The sequence below is a fragment of the Podarcis tiliguerta genome, assembly GCF_965153285.1.
Source record: "Podarcis tiliguerta genome assembly, chromosome: 9".
Taxonomy (NCBI): Eukaryota; Metazoa; Chordata; class Lepidosauria; order Squamata; family Lacertidae; genus Podarcis; species Podarcis tiliguerta.
This window is the reverse complement of record NC_139542.1, coordinates 75,626,282-75,650,548: the sequence shown is the minus strand read 5'-3', so window position 1 is coordinate 75,650,548 and position 24,267 is coordinate 75,626,282. Positions and strand designations below refer to the sequence as shown.

The window sequence follows — 24,267 nt, the reverse complement described above, 5'->3', positions numbered from 1 at the left end:
ATAAAAGAAGGCAAACTGGTCAGGAGAATGGATCTGTGCGAAGTTATTATTCATGATACAGCTATATGGAACCTCCAGATTTAGAGGCAGTCTACCTCTGAACTGCAGCTGCTGGGAGCCAACGGGGGGGGGGGCTGGTGCAATCATGTCCTGGTTGTGGTCTTCCTGGAAGTGTCCAGTTGGCCACTGTGAGGAACAGGACAGACTCTTGGCTGGATCCAGCAGCAGGCTTCTTATGTGCTGGGCCTGATGTGAGAGATGGATCTCCAAAATCTGATTCATGTTTATGTGTGAAGGCTCTGCACATAGGACAAGAAAAAGGTGAGGCGGAGACTTAGCCATGGGCACCCATTTCAATCGCTCCTGTCCATTGAGCAAGAGCCACACACCCCTTGCCTTCCACCTTTCCTGCTTCTCAGGGACATCTACCCAACATGACTGTTTCTGCAGGATGCTGCCAATGCTCTTCTCCTCCAACCTGTCCTCAGGACGGGGCAGGTGGGCAGGCAGCTCCAAGGCGAAACAACGCTATTGGGAGTCTTCAAGGAAGGCTCATTCCCGCTTTCTCATCCCTGGATGATTCTCCTGCGGTGTCAGCCCAGACACCAAGGGCTCTGTGCATGCCACACTGGTGCCCTCTGTTGGAAGCCAGCAGGCAGTGCTGATGGATGGGAAGCCAGACGTCAACAAGGTGCATGGAGAAAGAGGAGCTGAAACTCCCTGCTTCCCCTTCACAACATGTGCGCACGCACACGGATGAATTCCAAGATAGGGGACATTAGCCTGGAAGGCACTTCAACATTCTGGTTCCCCACCCCCAAGGCACTGAGATAGTTCTCCCTTGTCGCTCCACCTGGTAAACAGACTGAGACCCTCCCTGCCCACGGACTGTCTCACCAGAGTGGTATATGCTCTGGTGATCTCCCGCTTGGACTCCTGCAATGCGCTCTATATACGGCTACCTTTGAAGGTGACACGGAAACTGCAACTAATCCAGAATACAGCAGCTAAACTGGTGACTGGGTGTCAGGAACGTGACCCCCCAGGGAGCAGCAAAAGGGTCAGCCTCAGACATTGAGCAAGGAGCCGACTCTTCAGCTGAGAGCTGTCTGTCTGAGTTTAGACAGCTGTCTGTCCCTCCTTCCCAAGCAAGTCACTGTTAGCTCTCAGGGCGAAGGTGGCCTGCCAGCAGGTAAGTGAGAGACAGGGTCCACTGAGGGGGGGAAGGGGGAAGACCAGCTTTTCAGTCCCCATGCCAGGAGATTGGAGAGGCTCAGAGACTTGCAGAAGGGGAGGAGGAGAAAGGCACAGTTCCGGGGTCCTTCCTGTTGGGGGAGGGATTCTGAGTCAGACTGAGCAACTCCTTTGCCGAGAGAGGGCAGGAAGTTTTGCTGTAGATGTTTTGTCCTTTGTAAATAAACGTACGTGAAGCTGACAGAGACTCATTACTGCTTATCGGACTGGTTGCATGCCAGGGATCAATAGCCTGGGAGTGGCCACAGGACCATATAACACAGGTCCTAAAGGATCTTCATTGGCTCCCAGTGTGTTTCCAATCACAATTCAAAGTGTTGGTGCTTTAAAGCCCTAAACTGTCCCGGCCCAGTATACCTGTAGGAGTGTCTCCACCTCCTTGTTCAGCCCGGACCCTGAGGTCCTCCTGTGAAGGTCTTCTGGCAGTTCCCTCACTGCAAGAAGTGAAGTTACAGAGAACAAGGCAGAGGGCCTTCCCAGCAATGGCACCCTCCCTGTGGAACGCCCTCCCACCAGATGTCAAAGAGATAAAGAACAACACTACTTTTCAGTGACAGCTAAAGGCAGCCCTGTTTTTTAATGTTTGATGTTTTTGATTATGTTTTTAGATAATAATAATAATAATAACACGGGTCACTACAATTCACATCCATAAGTCACATGATGCTAAATCAACATGGTGCTGTCCAGATGAGGTAGGACTCCCCCATCCAGCAGGGCCAGCAGTCAGGGATGATGCAGGTTGTGACCCTCCATCACCTGAAGGTGCCATGCTGACTCTCCTCCCACTATGGGATCCAGTAACAAGAACTAGAAAGAAGACTCTCTGAACTCAGCTTTTGAACAGGGATGGAAGCTTTGTTTCGTTTACTCAGACCATGGATCAGGTAAAGGAGGGCAGGGGGATTTGTGATTCTCCAGATCTGTGATCCTACTGGCACTGGTGTCTAAGAACACCTGGAGGACCACAATTTTGTCACCCCTGAACTAAAACTTCAGGGGCCAGTCCTAAGCAAGGAGAGCAAAAATGAAGTAATATGACAGCAAACTGAGGACCTGTCTGTCCTCAAAATCCTTTTGGTTTCAGTACTTTAATGTCACAGAATGAAAAGAATGCACATTCCTTCTGAACTATTAGAGAGCTTTCATTTGGCAAATCACTTCTATTGAATGAAATAATCAGTTAAGATAAAGTAGGGACAACTAAGGGAGAGATACATTAGTCAACATCCTTCTTTTTCAGTTGGGCCACCTTCGGAGAAGAAAAGACCCATCTAGTCCAACATCCTGTTCTCATTGTGCTGCGTGTTCTCACAGTGGACAACCTGTAGGAAGCCTGCAAGCAAGACCTGAGCAATATATATTTCCAATAGCAGGCCCTGGGGGGTGTCTGAGCCAGATTGGGACTGCAGGAGGGGCAGACGGTTGCAGACCCTTTGCCCCCACACCAGGGTTCATAAGAAGAGTCTGCTGGATCAGGCAACGGTCCACCCCATCCAGCTTCCTGTTCTCCCACTGGCCAACCATTCGCCAATGGGAAACCCTCAAGCAGGACTCAAGCACAAGAGCCCCCTCGCCTCCTGTGGTTTCCAGCAGCTGGTCTTCAGAAGCATCGCTGCCTCTGAGCATCCCAGCTAGTGGCCAGAGATTCCAATCTTGACTGGGTATCTTCCAATCTAGCCAGCCCACATCCCAAGCTTGCTATTTATTTAAACACACACATAGGCTAACAACACGATCAACATCCCTCCTCCAGTTTGGTCCTCAGGGTAAGGCAGCCTCAGCTCTTAAGATGAACCCCACACCGGCTGCAGATCCAGACTGCATGGAGACAGCTTCATTGGTCTAGAGCCACCTGCTCTGCAGACAACCAGGGGGTGGGGGAGGTCTTTGTTGGCTGTGGCAGAGAGAAATCTACATGGCAAGCAGACAAGGAGCCCACAGCCATGCCTTATATTTTAAGCAGCCAGCACATGGCCATAAAGTGGTGCTGAGAATGCCATGTTCCTTTTTGCAATGAATGTGGAGTAAAATGCTTCTTGTCCCCTCATGCCAACCATACGGGATTAACAGATCATTAAATTATTGCATGTGAGAGAGAAAGAGGGTGGTGGTGGGGAGACACACTTTGCAGAACACCCCAGAGGTAACCCTTGGCATTTCCAGTTAAACTGGTCAGGCAGTTAAACTTGCCTGTCAGAGACTGAAGAGCTGCTGGCATTCAGAGCAGATGATTCTGGGCTGGGTGAACAAGCAGCTTAAAGGAAGGGCCATAGCTGAGTGGTAGTGCAGCTGCTTGGCATGCAGAAGGTCCCATGTTCAATCTCTGCCGTTTCTATTGTAGGGTTAGGTAGCAGGTGATGAAAAAAGCATTCTCTGCAGGAGACCCCAGAGAACAGCTGCCAGTCAAAGTAGACATCTCTAGGTGGACAAATACCTTAAGGTGATATTAGGCAGCTTCCTATGTTCCTATTTTTTGCCTCCATCCTGCATGACATCCTTCCCCAACCTGGTGCCCTCTAGATGTTTGTGGACTCAACCCCAGGCAGCACATTTACACAGCATTGAGCGTGATGGCAGTTGTAGTCAAAAGCATCTGGAGAGTTCCAGATTGGGACGGCTGTTGTCCAAATTAGACATTTCCCATGTCTCTGCTGACAACAGCTCATCCAGGCACTTCCATTGGACCTGGGGATCAGCTGCAGTTCTCGTAACAAAAGCTGAACTCCATGTGCCCATTCCAAGAACTTCACCTTATCCCATTTACAAAGCAAATATTTAGTTTGGATTTCTTATTAGGTGGATGGAAAACATTGGCCATGAGTTAGAACTTGATTCCTGCCCCCATTTCCCAATTATCCCAATTGCTGTTTCTCATAATTGAGCAATTGCATCCAAATCACCCTTGATCATTAAGGACCACTTTGCAGGAGACACCGAGGCCTCTCCCAGTAGGATCTCCAACATTTGTCTAGCTGATTTCAGTTCCCCACTGCCCAATCAGGGATGTGTTCTGAATGCCCTGCAAACTGTGCTGCCTTGTGTGCGCGCACCCATGTGTGTGCACTCCGCTTGGGGGGTTACAAAGGGCTGCTGCAGGGGAAGATCTAGAATTTCAGGGGTGTCAAAACTCTGAATAAGGTTGCACACACCTTTCTGTGGAAGGGGGGAGACAACCCAACATAAACACTCATGCTGGTCTTGGACCCCTCCAACATCACTGAAGAACAAGGGTGTGCAGCCAGAGGGGGAGGAATCTGGGACTCCCCCTCCTCCTCTCTCTTCTCACAACAGAGAAGAGCTGATGACTTGTAGAGAATTAACAAGCTTACTTCTTAACAGAGCACACGGTTGAACTATGGAGCTCGCTTCCACAAGAGGCAGTGATGGCCACCAACCTGGATGGCTTTCACAGAGGACTGGACCAATTCATGGAGAAGGATTTCCGTGGCTACCAAGCACAATGGCTCTGCTCTGCCTCCGTGGTCAGAGGAAGCAACGCTTGTGAATGCCAGTTGCTGGAAACTTCAGGGGGGGGGGCGCTTGTGCTCAGGTCCTGCTTGTGGGTTTCCACGGGGGCATCTGATTGGCCACTGTGAGAGCAGGATGCTGGCCTGATCCAGCAGGCTCGTCTTCGCTCCCTTCTCTCTCCACCGTTTCCTTAGGCAGATCTCCGCCTAAGAAGAAGACCCTCCCCCCGCTCTCTTTCTGAGATCTCTGGGCTTCCCATCTGTGAGAGACGGAGAGAGAGATCTCCACACCCAGGATCAACCTGCCCCTCCCGCCGCTCTCTTGGCTTTCTACCTTCCGCCTCGCTTGCTCCGGGCTTTGTAGATCATTACAGGGAGGGCGGCGGAAAAAGCGGGCGAGCGAGCGGAGAATGGATTCCGCGCTTGGCTCCCTCCTGCTTTGCCTTTGAGGTCCCCCCCCATCGCATCCAGGGACCCCCCTCCCCTTCCTCGCGCACCTGGATTGTTCCGGCGGCGATTAGCATAACTGGCCCCCTCCCTGCAGTCAGGAAGGAGGCGGCCCCATTGATCGGTGGCTCCCCTCCCTCCGCCCTCCCCGCGCGTCCCTCCCTCCCGTTTCCAAGCGGCGACCGTCCCAGCGCAGCGCGCCGCCCGCTTGCGCGTCGACGGGGCCACGCGCGCCGCTTCCCGTCGGCTGCCTCCGCTCTTCCCGGGCCGCGCGCCGTCGCACCTGCCCTTCGCCAGGCGCCCTGAGGAGCCGCCGTTGCCGTGCCGGGAGCGCCGCGAGACCCGCCGCTGGCCTGCGGGAGGGGCCGGGCGGTGGCCCCGTCGTGCCGGGAAGAGGGCGAGGCGCCGCCGAGTCCCGAGTGGAGCCGGGCGCGGAGCGAGGACGGCCGGAGAGCCAGCGCGGCTGGTGCGCTGGGCAGGCGGGCGGCGCTCGAGGGCGAAGCGGGCGATGCCATTTCTTGGCGAGGGAGTCGGGCGGCCAGCATGAAAGATGCAGGTGAGGGGCGCCGGGGGACCGGAGGGGGGAGGCTGGTGAAACGAGAGGGGGGGTCCGGGCGGGGCGGGGGCGAAGGTGAGGGATGACTTGGTCCGGATTTTGATCTTTGAAGGGGGGGGGTTGTCAAGGCATAATTTGCGGCTCCGGGGATTGTGCTTCTCCGCTGTAATAGGTAGTGGGGCGGGCGGGGGTCGCCTGGTTTGGTGCCGGAGAACCCGAGCCAGGTTTAATAGGAGGGAGGAGAGGGGGGGGCTTCTAATTTGCTGCCTTTTTACACAGTGCTCCAGATTCGATGCTGTGGCGATGGAGAGCTTGCTAGAGGTGCGGGGGCGGGGGGCGGAGAGATCCCCCTTTGCCCGTTCAGAACTCCGCTCTAGATGTGTGTGTATTTATCCTTTTCAGAATTAGGGCGGGGGGCTGTGGAGATTTCGGGTTCCTGGCTCTTTTGAGATTCTCGGGGTAATGGTTGCCTGCCTTTCCCGCGATTTAGGGCTTTGTTTTGTTCCCCACCCCCCAGCTTGACTGAACCGGGTGGGCTGCTCCTGCCTCGATTGGGAAGGGGGTGCACCAGATTTGGGGTTCAGCTGTGAGCTTGAGGGGTCTGCTCTGGGAGCTGATGTTGGAGGGGCAGTCTGCACCAGTCCGTCCACAGCCAGCCTCCTAGCATGCAGCCTCGGTACTCCTAGCTGTTAACAAGGCAGTATTAGCCCACCATCACCCCCCCCCTTTCCTGGGTCTTTGGGGTTTGCCCTATGGAGCCTGCTGGCTTTGGGTGAATTTGCTCTGAGGTTAGTAAGCACTGGCTGGTTTTATAAATGCACCAGGAGAATAGTTGGGGGGGGGTTGGGGGGGGTACATGCAGGATAAGCTGCGTTCCTTGGGAGTGACATCTGGGTGTGTTTATTGTCTAGCGATGCCTTTTTCTCCCTTTACCTTTGCCAGGTGTGTGTTCGTGTTAACAGATGTGGGGCTGTCTATGTGTTGCTTGAATCGATGTTCGGGTGTACAATGGTCCTATGTGGCATTATTTTTGGACTAAGGAAGGAGGAGGGTTTTAAATGGTAAAAAAATGAGAGATCTCTCTGGGTGGATCCTGCAATGGACGGCGTGGGGGTTGAGGTGTTGCCTTTCCTTTCTGCATCATCTCTGGGTCTTTTGTCCCAGGTGAGCGTTTCTGGGTCGCCTTTTCTTATGCAATGCATGTCCCTTTCTCTTTTGTCCCGATGTACGATGGTTGTGTGTGTGACTGCCTTGTAGAAAGGGATAGGGACTGGGTGCTTCAGGGCAGATCTGTTATCAGAGGAGACCTGTCAGTTCTCTTTCTGTCTCTCTGGATGTGTTTGCGCACCAAACAAGGGGTCTAGAAGAAAAGGGTGTCGTTGGGGGTCAGTCCTTTTCGAGTGCAGGAATGTGTTGCGTTGCAAGAGGATGAGTCGAGAGAGCCTCCCCCCCCCCCCCAAGCAGCCAAGGCACAATGTTTTCTTGGATGATGATGCCTCAGAGCTGGAGGCTTTTGTTTTTTGGTTTTTTGACAATGCCTTCCTTCCTTCCTTCCTTCTCCCCACCTCCCCACCCCTCGACAAAATCACTCACTGGCTTTCCCTGTGGCCACACCAGCTGCCCCAGCCTTAGGTCTCCATGTGAGGAGAGTTGCATCACTTGCACAGCCATTGCCCCCACATCTTTAGCTGGACCCCACGGAACCCCCTTATCGCCTTCGGGAGGAAGTGTGTGAAGCAGGGGGAGGGGCAGGTACTTAGATGGGGTTGAGAAACAGGCTGCACAGGGTTCCCCTGGCATCAGGGTCAATGGCTGGGCCTGTTCAGGGTTGCCCTGATGGGCCCTTTGGCCCCTGGGCAGAGAGCTGGGAATCGAACATTGGTGACCCTCTGCTGGATGTAACTGGGAGGGTCGGCGGAAGCAAAGTTCCCCTCAGTGTCCAGGCCAGCAGCCAGCTGGGTTTAAGGTTATTGTTTACCTGGGTGTCCTAAACTATAAGGAGGCAGTTAAAAGCCAGGTTACTATCAAAGCAGGTGCCTAGTCCCCCCTCCCCTTTCCTTCTTATTGATTTAGTTAAGTACAAATATAACAAACAAGGAAGAAACCAAATAATCAAAAATGTAAACCATAACAGTTGCAGCCTGGGAGAGCAAAAGCAAAGTGCAGTGCAGAGATTTTAAGCTGCCTAGGAATCACATTTAGGAAGCCGCCATATGGCAGATTAGACTGTTCACCCACCTAGCCCAGTGCTGTGGGCTCTGATTGGCTGGGATCTCCAGAATCTCAGACTTAAGAGATATTTTATCGCTTGGTCCCCTGGACTGTAGATGTTGAGGCATAGAACTTGGGACCTTCTATGAGCAAAGGATGTGCTGTGCCCCTTGGCTATCTGACCCCGACACTCTCTGCTGTCTGTGGGCTGATTGCAGTGGCTTAGTGACTTTGCGCATGCCCAGTGGCACTACTTGTATTTCTGGCATTCCAGGCCATGTTCTGGTACTAAGAATGGGACATCTAGAAACGGAAGATGCCTACCAGTACATGAGCCTTAAAAGCTGATGAGTTAGCTCATGGTACATTGTGCTCATTGTGCATTGTTGGCTGTTTGGCCTGGCAGTGGCTTCTGGAGACTTCAACAGAGGCCCTTCTCAGCCCGGGTACCTGAGATCCCTTTCTGTTAGGGATGCCTGGATCTGGGACTTTTTCTGCTTGCAAAATTTGTGCTCTGCCTCTGAGCTTCCAAGTAATAATTTTAATCATAATTCTGTTATTTATATGGTGCGCATCTGACTGAGTTGCTCCAGCCACTCTGGATCTACATACATCAGAGATTTAAAGAAGGCAATGGTTTGAAGAAGGGCTCTGTGTGTTTTGAAAGCTTGCCAAGTCCCCATCACCAGAGTTAGCTCAACTCAAAGGTATTCATCTGTAGGAGATTGCTTGACCTCTGGACAAAGAAACTGACAGACAAATGAAAATGTGCCACATTGACACACAAGGTGTGTTTGTGTGTGTGTATGTCAGCAACTGGTGCACATCTGTGCAAAAGACTCAGGCAACTCCTCGTACGAGTGGGCCAGTCTGGCATGTTGGCCTGAGGATAAGAGGTTTCTCTGGGAGTGAAAAAACTCCATTGGATTAAGAGGTCAACCTCACCCAGTTGGGGAAGGCTGGATTAGGACATGCAGGAGAGTAACCTGGAGACCCCAGGACATGAAGAAGTGGTGAAAACAGCTGAAAATGCACAGAAAATGATATTAATGATATTGCTATGATGCCTGCACCAACGTAGGATACAATCCAGCAACTACCAACTGCTGAATGAAATGGGTGAGAGAGCACATATTTAAATTGAAATAAATAACATTTAAAAGTGCTTAACTGTTGTTAGCTCAGTGCCCATGTTTCTCATATAGTACTTTTGAGTGTCCAGAGCACTTCACCTACAACAGTTGTATAAGGCAGGAGGTAAGTATTATTGTTCCCATACTGCAGATGGGGTGACTGAGGCAAAGGGAAAGCGGATTGCCTAGGGCCACCAATGAGTATAATGAGCTTATGAAAGAGGTAGAACATGAACCAAGAACCTCCTGGTGGAGCAGAAATGAATACCCACCATTTTTTTTCTCCAGAATTCACCAGGCTTCTTTTGAAAGAAAAATGCTGAAGGCCCCCTTGAATTTGTTCTTTGAATGTGGAAACTTGGGGCACTATTTAGACTGTTGATTTTGGCAGGCTTCAAATATGACAACTCACAAGCTGTTGCCTGTCAAAAATACTAGCTGTTATTGCAGGTTATGCTGCAGAGTATACTGAATGGCATTGCATTATGCGGCCACAATATACCATTGCATTTCAACAATTTAAATTCTACTGCATGGCATACCAGGACTTTTCAGACGGCCTTTGGGATAGCCTCCCACAACTTGGTGCCTTCCAGAATTTGTTTTGCCTACATCTTCCACCATCCTTAACCAGGGGTGACAACTTGAATAAAATATGGGGGGTGGGCAGGGTAAGCTCCGCCCCACATAATGGATCACATGATGCAGTGCATGCGTCAACTTTTGGGGGGGCCCTCAAATATTTTATTAGAGGGGTGAAGACCCCCTCGGCCCCTAGCAGTTTCCTCCTATGTCCCTACTGGCCGTGCTAGCCAGAGCTGATAGGGGTTGTAGTGCACAGCATCTGGAGGGCACAAGGTTGGGGAAAGGCTGCTCTGGGGAACCTCAGTGATTTTTGGATGCTTAGCAAGGGTTGCTCAATTAGAAGGATGATAGACAGATACAATGCCTGCTATTGCTGATCTTCCTGGGCTGAAGGAAGAACAAGATCTACTGGCAGATTCTTGCATAATTTGCAATAGGCTGGTGAGGTCTTCTGACTCCCAACAGCTGAACCATGGTAACCATGAAAAGTGAAGCTTGTGAGTAGTAGACATACACAGCTAGCGTCAGGAATGATATTTTGTTCATACATAGGTTGCACTTCTGTGCCTGCTTTATGAGCCTCAGTGTTCCCCATCTTAAAAATGGGACTTTAGGCTTCATTGTGCTGCTGTCAATTGCTGTTCCATAAGAATACAGTAAATGATTCTCATAGTTCTCAGCCGTGGTTGGCCTAAAGCTAATTGATTCAGTGTCAACAGATGTATTACTTGGCTTTCTTTGGCTCAGTACAGTTCAGCAGTTATTGCTGGTTGTGATGGCTGCATGCTACCCCCATGAACAGAGGCATTGTGTCCCTGAATACCAGTTGCTGGAGAGCACAGGGTGGAAGAGGGCTATTGCACTCATTCGCTACCTGTGGACTTCCCATAGGTGCATATCTGGTTGGCCGTTGTGAGAACAGAATGCTGGGCATGCAAGGCCTTTGGTCTGACCCAACCTGGCTCTTCTTATGTTTTCCTGAGGTCCACCAACTGGAACCAGATGCAGAATGGCAGAGCCAGCTGCCTCTTGCACCCCACGAGCCATGCACTGGAACAATCTGCCTATGTATGGCTCTGCTCTGAGGCAGGGTGAGATCAGCATCTCAGGTATCAGGTGATGGGGAAAGTGAAGGCAGCCCCCTGGCTGTGCCTCCTAAGTGCTCTGGCTCCATCCTTCTCCTAGAGGACCAAGCAGGGAGATTCATGTCCTGTCCCTCAATCCAATAGCTAGCCTGCTGCCTGCAGGAGCGATGGAGGTCGGTGGACGTTGCAGTCCCGTTACCAATATTAAAATGAGATTCACTTGCCAGTGCGGTCAGTTTCTATATGTGGGAAGGTCATGGTGCCACCTTGCACTTTTCCTCAGGCAGCAAAACACCTTGGGCAGCCCCAACCCAAGCAAAAATCTGCTTCTGAGTTTCTCTCAGAGCTCCAGGGCTTCTTCTCATTCAGTTCAGTTTGTATGTGACAGGAACAGCAAATTTGCTGTGTGCTGTGTTTTTAGGGAAGTGCCCAGTGCTGATCAGGCATCCCACCTGCTATCCAATTCTTGCTGAAACAGTATCTACCTAATTAAAGAAAACATGGGGGGAGGGAGCTTTGATGCAAATATTTTTCCGTGGGGCAAAACTCCATAATCAATAAATGTAGATCCTACCACTTTCCCTAGACACAGTCCATCACTTGGATACTTTCAGCACAGCCGAGGAGAACCTCCTGTCTGAAGGCCCTTCCCAGCTCAGCCTGCCAAAAGTGTGCCATCAAACTGTGGTCCTTCCTCTTCCTTCCCTAGATGAGAGTGGAAAATGAACATACAATCCATTAGATTACTGCATAGAGCATCACACATACACCCCCCCCCATGCAAGCTAATACAGCTCCTTCAGAGACATCTCCCGTGATGCCTTTTTGGAAGTAGTCTTGAAGTGGTTTGAAAGTGGTGGCCCTGATCCCAGATAGCAACCCACTCTTCTTTCTCTAAGCAGTTGTGGGTTTTATTACCAGAAGGAGCAATTTTGCCTCTAGCCCTGGGCTTTGAAATAGCAAACAAGAAGAAGAAGAAGAAGAAGAAGAAGAAGAAGAAGAAGAAGAAGAAGAAGAAGAAGAATAGCCAGAGCAGATGTTTCTGTTCTCTTTCCATCTCCTGTTGCTCTGGGCTTTGCGTGCAGAAAGATCCAAGTTCAGTCAGGGGCATTTTCAGTTACTAGGCTTTCAGCTAGGATGGAGAGATGTGATTTGGGGGCTTTGGTGGACTGCTCTTGGCCTACTCTGGTGTCAAAGTAGATCCAGAATGGTGGGGGGACCTTTTCAGCCTAAGGGCTGCCAATCCTTGTGGGGAACTTTCCAGGGGCTGCATGCCAGCAGTGGGTGGGGCCAAGGTAAAAGGGGGAGGAGCAACACATGTAATAATTGCCTCCACATGGTAGGCTAGTTCCTACACACGGTCTCACATCCCTCTCTTTCCTCTGTCTGGGTGAGCCAAAAGAATTTCCAGAGCTTCAATACATATTCCAGCCAGCCAAACTAAGGTGGCCATTGGCGTGCCCGGGGCAAGAGCCCCCCCAGGCAAGATGGAGAGGATTTCATAGAATCATGGAGTTGGAAGGGACCAGGAGGGCCACCTAGTCCTGCTTCCTGCAATGCTGGAATCTTTTGTCCAACATGGGAATCGAACCCAAGCCCCCAAGATTGAGTCTCGTGCTCTGCCATCTGAGCTCTCCATTGAGTGGGGGCTGCATTGGGCCGATGGGCCTGAGGTCGTCCCCCCCAAGCAGATGGTCCTGTATCCTTCTCCAGTCCAGTGCCCTCAAGCTGTATTGGGCTACATCACCCATGCCCCTTGGCTGCACTTACTGGAGCTGATGGGAAATGTGCTCCAAAACATTTTGAGGGCATTTTAGGGAAACAAGCAGAGCTGTGTAGGATCCTGGTGTTAAGCAGATTTAGGCCACGTTCCCTTCAGTGAAGGTGCGACCTTGCTTTCCTTCAGATCACGCCCCAGGGGCAAAATGGTGAGGGTCAAAAGCCTATTCTCAATCCAATTCATCACCCCCAACCCACATTTGTAAAACCTTTGAGAATGAGTAAGAATTTTATGAGCACATGCTTTGGGAGGATAGGAATTTTGTCATGAATGTCATGTAGGAAGGAGTTTTGGCTCATGATAGCTTTTGCCACCCCAGCGCTGTGGTGGGATGAGATATCCCAGCCAAAATTCTTCCTCCTGCACAACTGTTCTAGGCTCAGGAGCCCTGTCTGCCTTTTCACTCTGAACCACTCTGGTGTCACTGCAAATGTCTGGTAGTAATAATGAAAGATCATCTAATTGACTGTATAATCCCAAAACACAGCATACAGAATGCATCAATTACAAATCCTTTTCCCAAGTTGGGAGAGGGGGCAAAAATGGAGCAGACAAGGTTTGCAGCTTCAGGACCATCCTGGGTTTAGATCAGTGGTTTCCACAGGCTATGGGATTACTTAGGGCTAAGAGGCAAGGGGTCAGCAGCGGGCACCGGCGGTGTAAATGGCTATCGGGCTTTGAAAAGCTGGTATCCCTGGATCAAGCTCATCAGTTTTGTTTAACAAATTACACTAGTTTCGGCTGGATAAATGTGCAATTAATTGTTCCTGTTTTGAATTTCACTGTGCTGTTTTCTTCCTTTGTAGATTGTGCAAACTTCTATTCTCAATAATGCTTTTTGTAGAGCAGGCCAGGGGGCTGTGGGGATGAGTGATGGAACCAGAGTGGTGGTGGCCCCAAATGATTTGGGGACCATTGGCTCAGATGGTAACGGTGGTGGTAGGAAGCATTTCTTTTTCTCCCAGACTGTTGTGCAGGCAGAAATCTTGGCGTGTATATCCTCCCTCCCCCCCCACTCTCCACCACCACTTCTTCTATACAGCCAAACATCTCCACACGCCAATTTCCAGTTGGGAGTATGGTCATCAGCTCCACAGAAAATGCCTGTAAATGGAGAAATAACTCAGGAATAGTTTGCAGAGAGAGAAAGAGAGATGATACCTCTCATCGCTACAGAGTGGGGCAGGATAACTTAGGCCCTCCTGTTTTGCAACTTCCAAAGAAATATTTTTTTATTTTATTCTCTCTAGCCTCACTTTCCTTCTTCTCCAGAATGTTCAGGGATGCACATGTGAAATCCCAGAGACTCGAGGATTGGCAGAACAGCACCCAAGCCGCTGGGTAATGCAGCTGCCCTAACAGTCAGGGTCTTGATGGACTGGATCTACTATTCTGACCCTGTGAAAAACAGTGGGGCTTGTATGTGAAGGGCTATTTCCTGGCTAGGGTTGCCAACTATTTTCCTGGCCCTTGCTCCCATGCCTTTAACAGCATTTGATCATCAGTTGTTCTTTTCTCCAGTCTTTTGCCCTTTCCAGTGTTCAGCCCTCTTCACATTCAGCAGATCTCACATCAGAAATGTCCTAGGCTTCTTTTCATCATGCTCTTATAATGTTGGAATAGAAGTATGCCAGCTTTGGAGTCATACATAAAATTTCATCAGGAAAAAAGTATTGAGCAGCTCAAAATAGCCCACATATTCTGCAGTATATATATATATATTTAAAAACTGTCTAGAAAAGAGGGTGTCTTGCTTTTGAAATCTCTCTGTTTAGAGGTATGTCTTTATCTTGGTGGGAAGTGTCAAAAGCAGTTGGCTCCAGAGAAAGGTTTACAGATCTGATGGTCCACAAGTCACCCCTTTTTTGGCCTTTGTGCACAGGCCCACATCCTGGGCTGCCTCCTTTCCAGAATAAGCGATGCCAGCAGATTCACTTCATCTTTATGCAATAGTGAGGAATGAATCTGACTTGGACGTCTGTCAGCTTCATCCTTCCTGACCTGTCTTTGCAGAGGATGCAAAGCAACAGCCACCTGCTTGTCTCTTCTCCCTTGGGCAGGGTTGAAGCCACATCAACCCTACAGGGGCATCACTAGGTATGGCACAGATTTGCATGCTGTTTGCATATCAATACTGATTGCTGTAGGGCTGTAGCTCAGAGGTAGAGCACCTACTTAGCATGCAGAATGGTTCCAGGTTCCCTTCCCATGGGCATCTCCAGGTAGGGCTAGGGCAGAACCTATTCTGGAACCCTGGAGGGCCACTGCCAGCCTGTGCAGACAGTATGGAGCTAGATGCATCAAAGGCCTGACTCAGTATAAGACAGCTTCCCAGGTTCCTATAGCCTCACTTCGGGGGGGGGGGGGGTGGTTCAGAAACATTGGGATTGCCGGGGAGGGGATTGTTTCTGGGGAGAGTATAACACACTATGTCAGGGCTGGTGAGCCTGATGCCTGAGGACCAAATGTGACACCACACCCCGATCTTTCTATTTGGCCCTTGAAACTCCTCCTAGGCCACATCCGCCCCCCTCCCCTCCCCAGCCAAGCCCCTCCCCAGCACACACCTTTACCTGGCTTTTTTATTTGTCAAGACATCCAAACCAGACCAGGGTGTAAAAACATGTGTTTGTGTCATAAGGACGTTCTTTCTTACTTTACCCCCTCCCACCATTTCTATCCTGCTTTATCTCCACAGAGCTCAAGGTTCTCCCTTCCCCTGTTTCATGCTCTCAGCAACCCTGTGAGGTAGGTCGGGCTGAGCGGCTGTGACTGGCCCAAGTTCACCCAGGGAGCTTCACGGCCAAGTAGGGATTTGAACCCAGGTCTCCCATGTCCTAGTCCGACACTCTAACCACTACACCACACTGGTTTTCACCCACCTGGATGCCCACGGGAAGCCCCACAGTGGTGCTTGCGTCACGTATTGAGTCCCAGCATCTGGTCTTCTGGGGCCTGAATGCCTGACAGAGAAAGGGGAGCAGAGCCAGCAAGGCTGGTAGCCATTGAGCATCCTGATTCAGTTTGTATCCCTTTCTTCTCTGCAGGAGAATTTGCACCCAAGGCAGCTTAAGAATAGAACAGCAACTAGGTAATAAGCAGTAACTCATAGCAAAAGAAATATCAAACAACCCATTTCAATAACTCTTTCAGTAACAGGTTAAACATGAAACAATAAACTAGACGCTGTAAAGATCTGCAGAAAAAGTGCAGAGGTTTAACAAAGTAAATTAAAATCATAGGAGCCTCTAAAAAATGGCAGCAGCGATGTCAAATCTGCAGATATGCCAATGCTGGTATGCATAAATACAACTCCATTAACCTCAAGCAACAAGAAAGCAGTATAAGTCATTCTCACATCTTCTTCTCAGATGTCCTGGCCATTGATGAGAACATCTGTATCTATAATGTAATTTATTTGGTGGCACTTCCAGTTACTACCGCATGACATGATCTGCAAGGTCAATGGTACACACACTTCAGTTTTGACCACGTTAGTTCATGGCTTTTGGAAGTTTTCTCCGCTAACCCCTGCATATTAACCTCAGAGCCGCACCTCATTTGACAACATAGAAATTGGTGTATCATTACACTTTCATTTCACTTACTACCATCTGACAGGGATTTGCTGCTGCTCCTGTCAGGAGTTTGGAGAGTGCCAGCAAAGAGCGAGGTGGCACCTGAAAGATTTAGAGATCTATGTCAGCTTCATAAAAACGTAAGAGCCCAGGTGACTCAGGCCAAAGGCCCCTCTCTAGTCCTGCACCCTGTTTTCAGAGTGGCCAGGCATGCCCGTGATGAGAAGCCCACAACCAGGTCCATGAGGCTGTTGGAGGCAGCTGCCTCCAGGGGTGCCCGGGGGGCAGCAGATGTGGATCTGGGTCAGCAGCAGCAATGGCAGCAACACCTTCTCAATGGGGCAGTGTCTTCATCCTCACATCCCTCCATCCAGGCAAGCGCTCATCTCACACACCCCACCGACTGACCTCTCTCTCGCCTTTGCTCCATGGGCTTCCTGGCGAGGGACTTACTGGCCGCTGTCCTGCACAGCAGGGAGGGAGTCTGCCTGTCAGGAGGTGGCTGCACTTGCTCTTGCAAGTGATTTGATAGTGGAAGGGAAAGGAAGACGCAGTGAAATGGAGATGAGAAATGTTGTGCTGAAGCAAGAGGGAAGAAATGGAGAAAGAAAATGGAGAGGGAAAGCCGAATGGAAAGAGGAGGCCTAAAATTGCAAGGTGCAGTGGGGGGGGGGGGAATAGAAATAATGCAGGCATATGAACAAAAGCTAAATACCTTCAAGAAAGGGTGAGAGCAAGCCAGCGTGGCTATCTGAATTGGTGCATCAGAGGTGGGTGGACCAATGTCTGTGGAATACAAGAAGTACAGTCTACTCTAGGATGTTGAAATGGCACAATAAAGAGAGCTGCATCTTAAAACGTTAGGTCAGGGGTGGGGAATGTGTGGTCCTCTAGAGCTGTGGTTCCCAATCACCTAAGTATTGCAGAACAATTTTCAAAAGCCAAGCCATGGATCCCCTACTTTTGCAAATTTTGATATCTCTGTGGTAGATTTTGTTCTGACGCCGCAGTCAGGTATGCCAAGAGTCTTGGAAATTGCATTCACAAAACCATTAAACATAGTTAAATGTATCAACTCTGGTTTTGTTCTTATTGATAAACCAGCTCCCACCCAGAGTTACAGCTTTTTAATGACAGGGTTTCTGTACCTTTGACAGCTTGATAGCAGGCAGAATTTGGAAGTCAAACTGCTGGAACCTCCCCATTTCAGAGACACAGTGACAAAATAAGCATCACCAGTTGAATTTGTGCCTCATCTGCATATGCTTCAGCCATAGGTGCTCACCAGGGGGAAAAATGGCATTCCTCTAGCCAGAAAGTTACCTAGAACATGTTACACAACTTTCTGTCACAGCTGATAAGTTGACTGAAAAAGTTAAATCCAGAATGGGCATTCTGAGAGATATCCACTTGTCTAGTGAGCCCCATTTATGTTTGTGGTGTCCAATTAACAATTGCTATTAAGAATGTTATATATATTAACAATTTGTCACTGATGTGAATTGTGGATTAGTTCATGTGTGGGTTTTTTTTTTGGGGGGGGGGGAGATTACTGTAATAGGTAAAATGTGAGGCTGAATTATAAATATATTAATGTTGACAATATACACATTTTTTATTTTTTGCTTTGTAATCTTGCAGGAAGAAAAATCATGCCTAAACATTCTGCTGCTGCACCCATAGCCTGGGTTTAAGGATACGCGCAGTGAAGAGCTCATATGTCTGAGTTTCTAAGGCAGTGCAGGAGAGGGGGGGTGTCCTTATCATGGTGCTAGGAAAGTTGCCTTGGTGGGACGAAAATTAATTGGTGTTTCATGGATGTTGATGGATGCAACATCTCATTCATTGCCCACGCAGGTGCCTTTGCATACTGTCAAGCGGGGGTGGGGGAAATGTGCAGCCTGAGGGCCACACTCCCTTCCGGACAGGCTTCCAAGGGCCACACGCCAGTGTAGTGGAGGCAAAAGCAGGTGCCACAACAAATATTAATTTTATCATTGTAGACAAAAATACTTGGGGTGTGAAGCAGGACCAGCGAAGGATGTGACCTAGGGAGAGGGGGGGGGGGTGTAGCCTGAGGGTCAGAGAAGGGGGCCTGGAGGGCTGCCTTGGGCCCTGGGCCTGAGCTTCCCCACCCCCAATGGTGCAGCATCCTGTGGCCCCCAGTGGCCAAGCCCAGGAGCAGGGGACAAAGAGCAAAGGGGAGCACCCAGCAAATGATGTCACTGCACCGCCTTGCTTTGTCTTCAACTGCTTCAGCTGAAGACAAATTATCTTAAGTAAGAATGAAGGTCCTAGATGAAGCTTTCGATGGTCTGGTAAAAAGTAATAGGATTTTAGAAGCTTTGTGCCACATTTGCCAGAAACATAGATTGCAGAAATCCATGTGGCATTGGAGATACAGCAACATGAATGGAGACAAATTCCAGTCTCCTGAGCCATAATTCCGCACACAAACCTCCTCCCCCCGCCTTGGCTATGAGATGCATTAGTACTGTGCAGTGATCTTTCCATCATAAGTCTGTGGTCTGTGACATCCCAGGGTCACGATTCCTTCCTGTCTGAAAGTCTGGATTGGTTTATAAGAACCAGGATGCTGTTCTTTTTTCTTTTCTTCATTGCTAAGTGCCACTTGGCTTTGCCGGAGGGCAGACCCAGAGAGAACCGGCATCCCTGACTCTTCCTTTCCACCCGCCGCCTGGGAGATGCCTTTGGGAACAGATCGCCAAGTTCAAGTGCCGCTTAGGAGACGGCTCTGTGTGGGCAAGTGGTCTGGTGCCATGGTACCTGAGTGTTGACTGAGCGCACACCCACCAAATGCCCCAATTTTCAAAAGACAGTCCTAGAATCACAAAAGCCACCCAGGCTTCTGATTTGATCCTGAAACATCCTTCTTTCTCCCACCAGTGGCGCTGCCAAACGTAGGGAGGAGGAAGAGCTGCCGCTTGTCCCAAATGGTGGCAGTGGCAGCTGTGAGGGAGCTCCTGTTGCCTCCATGGTGGCGGCGGCTGCTGCTACTGGCCTCCTCCCTTGCGCAGCAGCTGCTAGGGAACAGGCAAGGAGGAGGAGAGGCTGCCGTAGCCCAGCCCCACAGGACACACTAGCTCTGGGGGGCAGGCAGAGGGCAGGGGTGCCGTGGGTGGGTGGGTGGTTGGGTGGGAAGAAAGGGGAAGTGGAGCGGAGCACAAGGAGTTTCGATTTTTTTAAAAAATGCTTTGTGTGTTCTCGTCTAATCTCGCCCCTTTCTAAAATTTATTTGTTGGTGTTGTGTTTTTCTTTCCGTAAATCTACCAAAGCCAGGGTTAAGGGGTTCTCTCAGAATGCTGGAGGGCGTGTGTCCCATTGGTGCAACCCAAATTCTCCCCTTCCTGCAGCTCATGGTGGAAGGTGGGGAGGGGTGTTGGGGGGCAGGACGATCAGGCCCAGATCAGGCCTAAAATGGTTGGTGACCTTGGCTGAAACAATGACCTTTCAGAGACCCCGGGGAGTCAGAAGGGAGAAGGGCAATGCTAAATGACTCATGCTAACAACTTTTTAAGATTGCATCTCCTCAAAAGGCTTTTTTTTAAAGGGGGCGGGGACACAACTGTGAGCCAATGATTGTTCGGACAGGACTAGGATGCTTTAAAAAGGGCCTGTTGGAGCATACGTTCAAATTCTCCTCCATTTATGGGATCCTGCCTCTTGGGTGATTTCCGTGGTTGGATGCCCATGAACAGCCACACTGTCTAACAGAAGCAGAGCTCTGGACAAGTATGCGGAGAGCTATCGGAAAGCAGATCTTGTGTATTGCATGGTCATGCCTTGTTAGTTATGGGTACAGCCAAGCGCAGGAAAATGATCACATATTCCCCTGGAATATAGGATATGGGGGGGCCAGGGGGGACTAGGACAAAGAAACACCTCAAAGTGGAGGGCAAAAAAGTGCCATCAACCATGAGAATGGAAGATAAACTATATGGAGAGTGGGGAGCTTTTTCTATTCAATGAGTGGGATTTGTGGAAGGCCAGGAGCATCTGTCCACTGGGTCATGGAGGCAGAAAATCACCTGGCAGGGAATCTGCCAGGATCATGGGATGTCCTGTGACTAAGAGAGAGTGGTGATCTGAAATAAGGCACATTGCCCCAAGCATGGTCTGGATCACCACAATACGCAGCGGCAAAGTACAAGAAGCAGTGATGGCCACCAACTTGGATGGCCTTAAAAATGGAATGTCGGAAGAACCTGCAGGATCAGGCCAATGGCCCACCTAGTTCAAGGAGGACACGAGCCCAAGAGCAACCCCTGCCCATTCTGAAGCATGGCTGCCTCCACTGGGGGAGGCAGAGCAGAGGCTTCCTGGCTAACAGCCTTTGATGGCCCTCTGATCACTACAAGTAATTTTACCAAAGGGTGACATACCTGTTTTTTCTTATCCCCACAGTTTAAAAAGAACCTTTAAAAAATATATAACATAGGGTTACTTATTTTCATAAGACGCTGTTTCTTGATCAACTGCTTCACACACAGTTGCATAAGAAAATGAAAGTAGCCACAAGAGCAAGCTAAAGTCTTAAGTTCAGCTCATAATAACCAGGGACAGTGCAGTCTAGCAATGCAGTCTTACTGGGTGACCATGGACCAGTCGCTCCTTCTCAGCTTAGCCTACTTTGCAGGCCTGTTGTGAGGATAAAGGGGGGTGGACCATCCTCTCTCCTTGGAGGGAGGGCAGGATGGATGGATTGGTTTTGATGTGCAGCCCTTCCCCACCAACTCAGAGTGGCCAATAGCAGCAGGTGTTGTTGTTTTAATGTAAGTAGTTCTGTCTCTAAGGGGCTCTCCAGAGATTTGGGCAGGGGGACATTCCCAGTCCTCCCCAGAGATACCAGGGGCTGGCTCTGGACCCTTCTGCATGCTAAGCAGACACTCTGTTGCTGAACTATGGGCTTCCCAAAGTGCTGTCAGAGTGGAGGATGGTGTTGCGTTCGGTTTCCAGCTGTTGGGAAGCCCTTGGCCAAAAATTGCTCCCATTTCTGAATGCAAATGCCACAAGAAAACGGAGCTAAGAGCTTGCAGCCAAAGAGCTGCTAGCTTAGCTTGGATCAATATGTCCATTTCAGCCATGGTCACTTCCTGGCTCTCACCGTGTCAGCTTGCAAAGGCTGCAGCAGCAGCAGCAGCAGCAGCAGCAGAAACCACAGCCAAGGGCGTCATAGAATCCTGACTGATCCGCAGGGACCCTTCGTGCTCCACCCTGTGCTCTGCCCACTCTCCCTCTGTGAGCAGCAGACAGTAACTGCTGCTGGCTGCCTCTTGACCCCAGGCTACGGTTTCTTCAGCTCCCCATTTCTGCAAATCCACATCTCCTTCTGTCTTCTGCTCCCTCCTGCAAAGGACACTGCCAGCTTTATTAATATATTTTTATAAAGGTATTTACAAGCAAGTTAATAGTAAAAAATAAAATAAAATCTCTTAAGCAGTGTACAGTCTGAGAAAACGACAACGCAGTATATCATTGGAGCAAAAATGCAATGTAAAAACCAATAAAACAGCAATATGAAAACATGTAAAAGCAGAAAAGCAAACAAAACAGAAAATCTTCCCAGTGCCTATGCTTGCTTTGGAGGGGGAATTTTCCTTAGTTTCCCATGCTTGATGGTGACAATCCTGGCCACGATGGACCAAGGATGTCTTTCGTTTTTCTCTTCTCCATCTTCAAGAGGCTCTTATTCTTCAAACATTTTTGTTCTGTCTCCATCAACCCATCCTTCATTTCCTCTTTCCATTTCTTTTTTGGCAGCTGCAATTATTGCCTTCCCCTCTGCCTTCTGTCCCTGAAGTGCTGGTTTTGACCTATAAAGCCTTAAACAGCTCAGGACCACAATACCTCAAGGACTGCATCTTTCCATATGAACCTACACAAACCCTGAGATCATCTTCTGAGGCCCTTCTTCATGTGCCGCCTCCTCGAGAGGTCTGGAGGGTGGCAACACGAGAACAGGGCCTTCTCTGCAGTGGCTCCCCATCTGTCGAATGCACTCCCCAGGGAAGTTTGCCTGGTTCTGTCATTATACACTTTTAAGCACCAGGCAAAAACATTCCTTTTTAACCAGGCCTTTGGTTGATCTGATTTACATTCTATGCCCTTTTAAAATATGTTTATTTGGGGGGGGGGAAGCTATTGGGTTGTTGTTTTTATTTTTATTATGTTTTTGTGCTTTTATATTTTGATTTTATTCTGTGAATCGCCCTGAGATCCCTGGGTATAGGGCAGTATATAAATTCAAATAATAATAATGATGATGATGATGATGATGATGTCCCCCATTCCCACCCCTTTATCTTGACTGACTCAGTGCTCTTAATGAGCTCATTTTGCATTCCACTCCATCTCGGGTCTTGGGGTGACTAGGAGCAGTTAAATTGGTCTGTGTCCTTTCAAGGGCTCACATTAAAAATAGATCCCATAAATTGGCCCAGGAGGAAAGGGAGAGACAAACAGAGGGGAGGAGGAATTAAATCCTGAATTCAACCCCAAGCGTCCCACGCACACCAAGCGTCCCACAGTATGGCTTCATCCCCAACCTCCCAGTATTAAGTAGGAAGGTCTAAAGGGAGGTTCTCAATGTATGTATTCCGCTGAATGTGCTGGAACCCCAGTTACACAAGTGTCCCCAATCATGGCAGGGAGACAAAGTGAATTCAGCTGAGTTGCCTTCCAGTCCTTCCCATGAAGGATCCAGATATGGCCTTTGGGGGCAGGGCTGGTGTTTGTGGCCCTGCTCCCTCTCTTTGCAAGCTGAATTTCAGAACACCTGAAGAGGGCTTGCAACCAAGCATGGGACCCCCAGGGGGGACTGCCTGTACCTGCACGACAGGTGTGTGTAGAGAATTCTGGGAATTCAGATGGGCACATGAGCAGAAATTGCACATTCGTGCCATGCTTCAGGTGGAAATCAATCCAGGGAATAGAATTGGTATTTGCTGCTGTGTTTTCAGCATGACAATGCCACAGGATTAGGCCACTTCTTTATCCCCATTTCTTACATTTTACTGGGCTTTCATTGGTTCCCTTTCTGCTCTGCTGTTCTGTGTTCATCCATCCATTCATCCATTTCCAGGACCAGCCCCATCCTTTGTCAGAGGGAGGCAGCAGTCTCCTTCCACCCCCTAAGCACCCTCTGCTCAGCTTCTCCCTCAGGGCACAGCAGAGAATATCATCCCTTACGGGTGTTGATGTGGGAGATTGTATGGGATTCTCAGGGACTGCCAACTTTTGCAGACAGCTCCACGGGCACATCTGCAAATCAGAGAAACTGTTGTGGGCACTAAACAAGCCTCAGCCCAACACACACCATAGCCTGTTCCACACTTGGCTCAGCGGGGAGGGGACACAGGGAGGGAAGCCTGTGGGTGCCAGAGAAGGCGGGTGCTAGGCATGCCTGGTGCACCACTTGCCCTTCACCTAAAGCAGCAAAATACCCTGGGCTCCCATTCTGTCTTGTATTTTCAATTGGTGGGTTGTTGTTTGTTCCAGTTTAAAGCTAAAGAGGGGGCTTTCCCTGGAAAGGAGTGAAGCAAGGGGGAAACAGGTCAAACCTAGAAAGTGCTGGTTAACCAGCTGGTCAACCCCCATGCTTTCTAGTGTGAATGAGCCTTGAAGCTGCTAATGGGACTTATTCCAAGTTTAGATTAGGTTAGGACTGCAGTCTTAGTAGGTAAGAATATAGGAATCTGCCTGATATTGAATCAGACCATTGTGTCCATCTAGCGCCATACTGTCCACACTGACTGGCAGCGGCTCTGTGTGGTTTCAGGCAGGAAGTCACTCCCAGTCATACCCAGAGATGCTGGGGGATTGAACCTGGGACCTTCTGCACCCAAAGCAGGTGTTCTGCCACCCCATAGCTCACTCCTTGACCCACAATGTAAGCACAACCAAGTTAAAACAGGGCTCCTATTTTTTCATACCCATATTCATCTGCATTTTATTCCATGTAAAAAGTAGTGGGTTCCATAGTGCCAAGCTTAAAGGCTGAAAAGTACACATCTAGCTTTCTTTTGCTTTTGTAAATTATAATCCCTCTAAAGAGGCCTTGTAAGATCTGCTCGCAACGGCTCAGGATGATCTGGTTAGCAGCTTGCGTTTGGCACAATTGGTAAACCCTCTACTTTGAAAGAGCAGAG

The 24,267-nt window shown here is 49.6% G+C and overlaps 2 protein-coding genes across 20 annotated transcripts in view; one reads left to right on the top strand and one right to left on the bottom strand.

Moving 5' to 3' along the window:
* HMG20A (high mobility group 20A) overlaps nt 1–24,267 on the bottom strand; it is an 848,022-nt gene that overhangs the window by 429,876 nt on the left and 393,879 nt on the right. The window lies entirely within an intron of this gene.
* Nucleotides 1–24,267, top strand: part of LINGO1 (leucine rich repeat and Ig domain containing 1) — a 632,098-nt gene that overhangs the window by 542,886 nt on the left and 64,945 nt on the right. The window contains exon 1 of one of the 5 annotated variants that reach the window (XM_083399014.1): nt 5,547–5,727. The exons of 2 other annotated variants lie outside the window; for them this stretch is intronic. In XM_083399014.1, coding sequence (XP_083255140.1) covers nt 5,722–5,727 — 6 coding nt within the window. In that variant the 5' untranslated portion in view covers nt 5,547–5,721. Of the gene's footprint in view, nt 1–5,546; nt 5,728–6,113; nt 6,187–6,207; nt 6,516–24,267 lie in introns of those variants that run through there. 2 more of the 5 variants (XM_083399018.1, XM_083399017.1) reach the window with 2 other exon arrangements.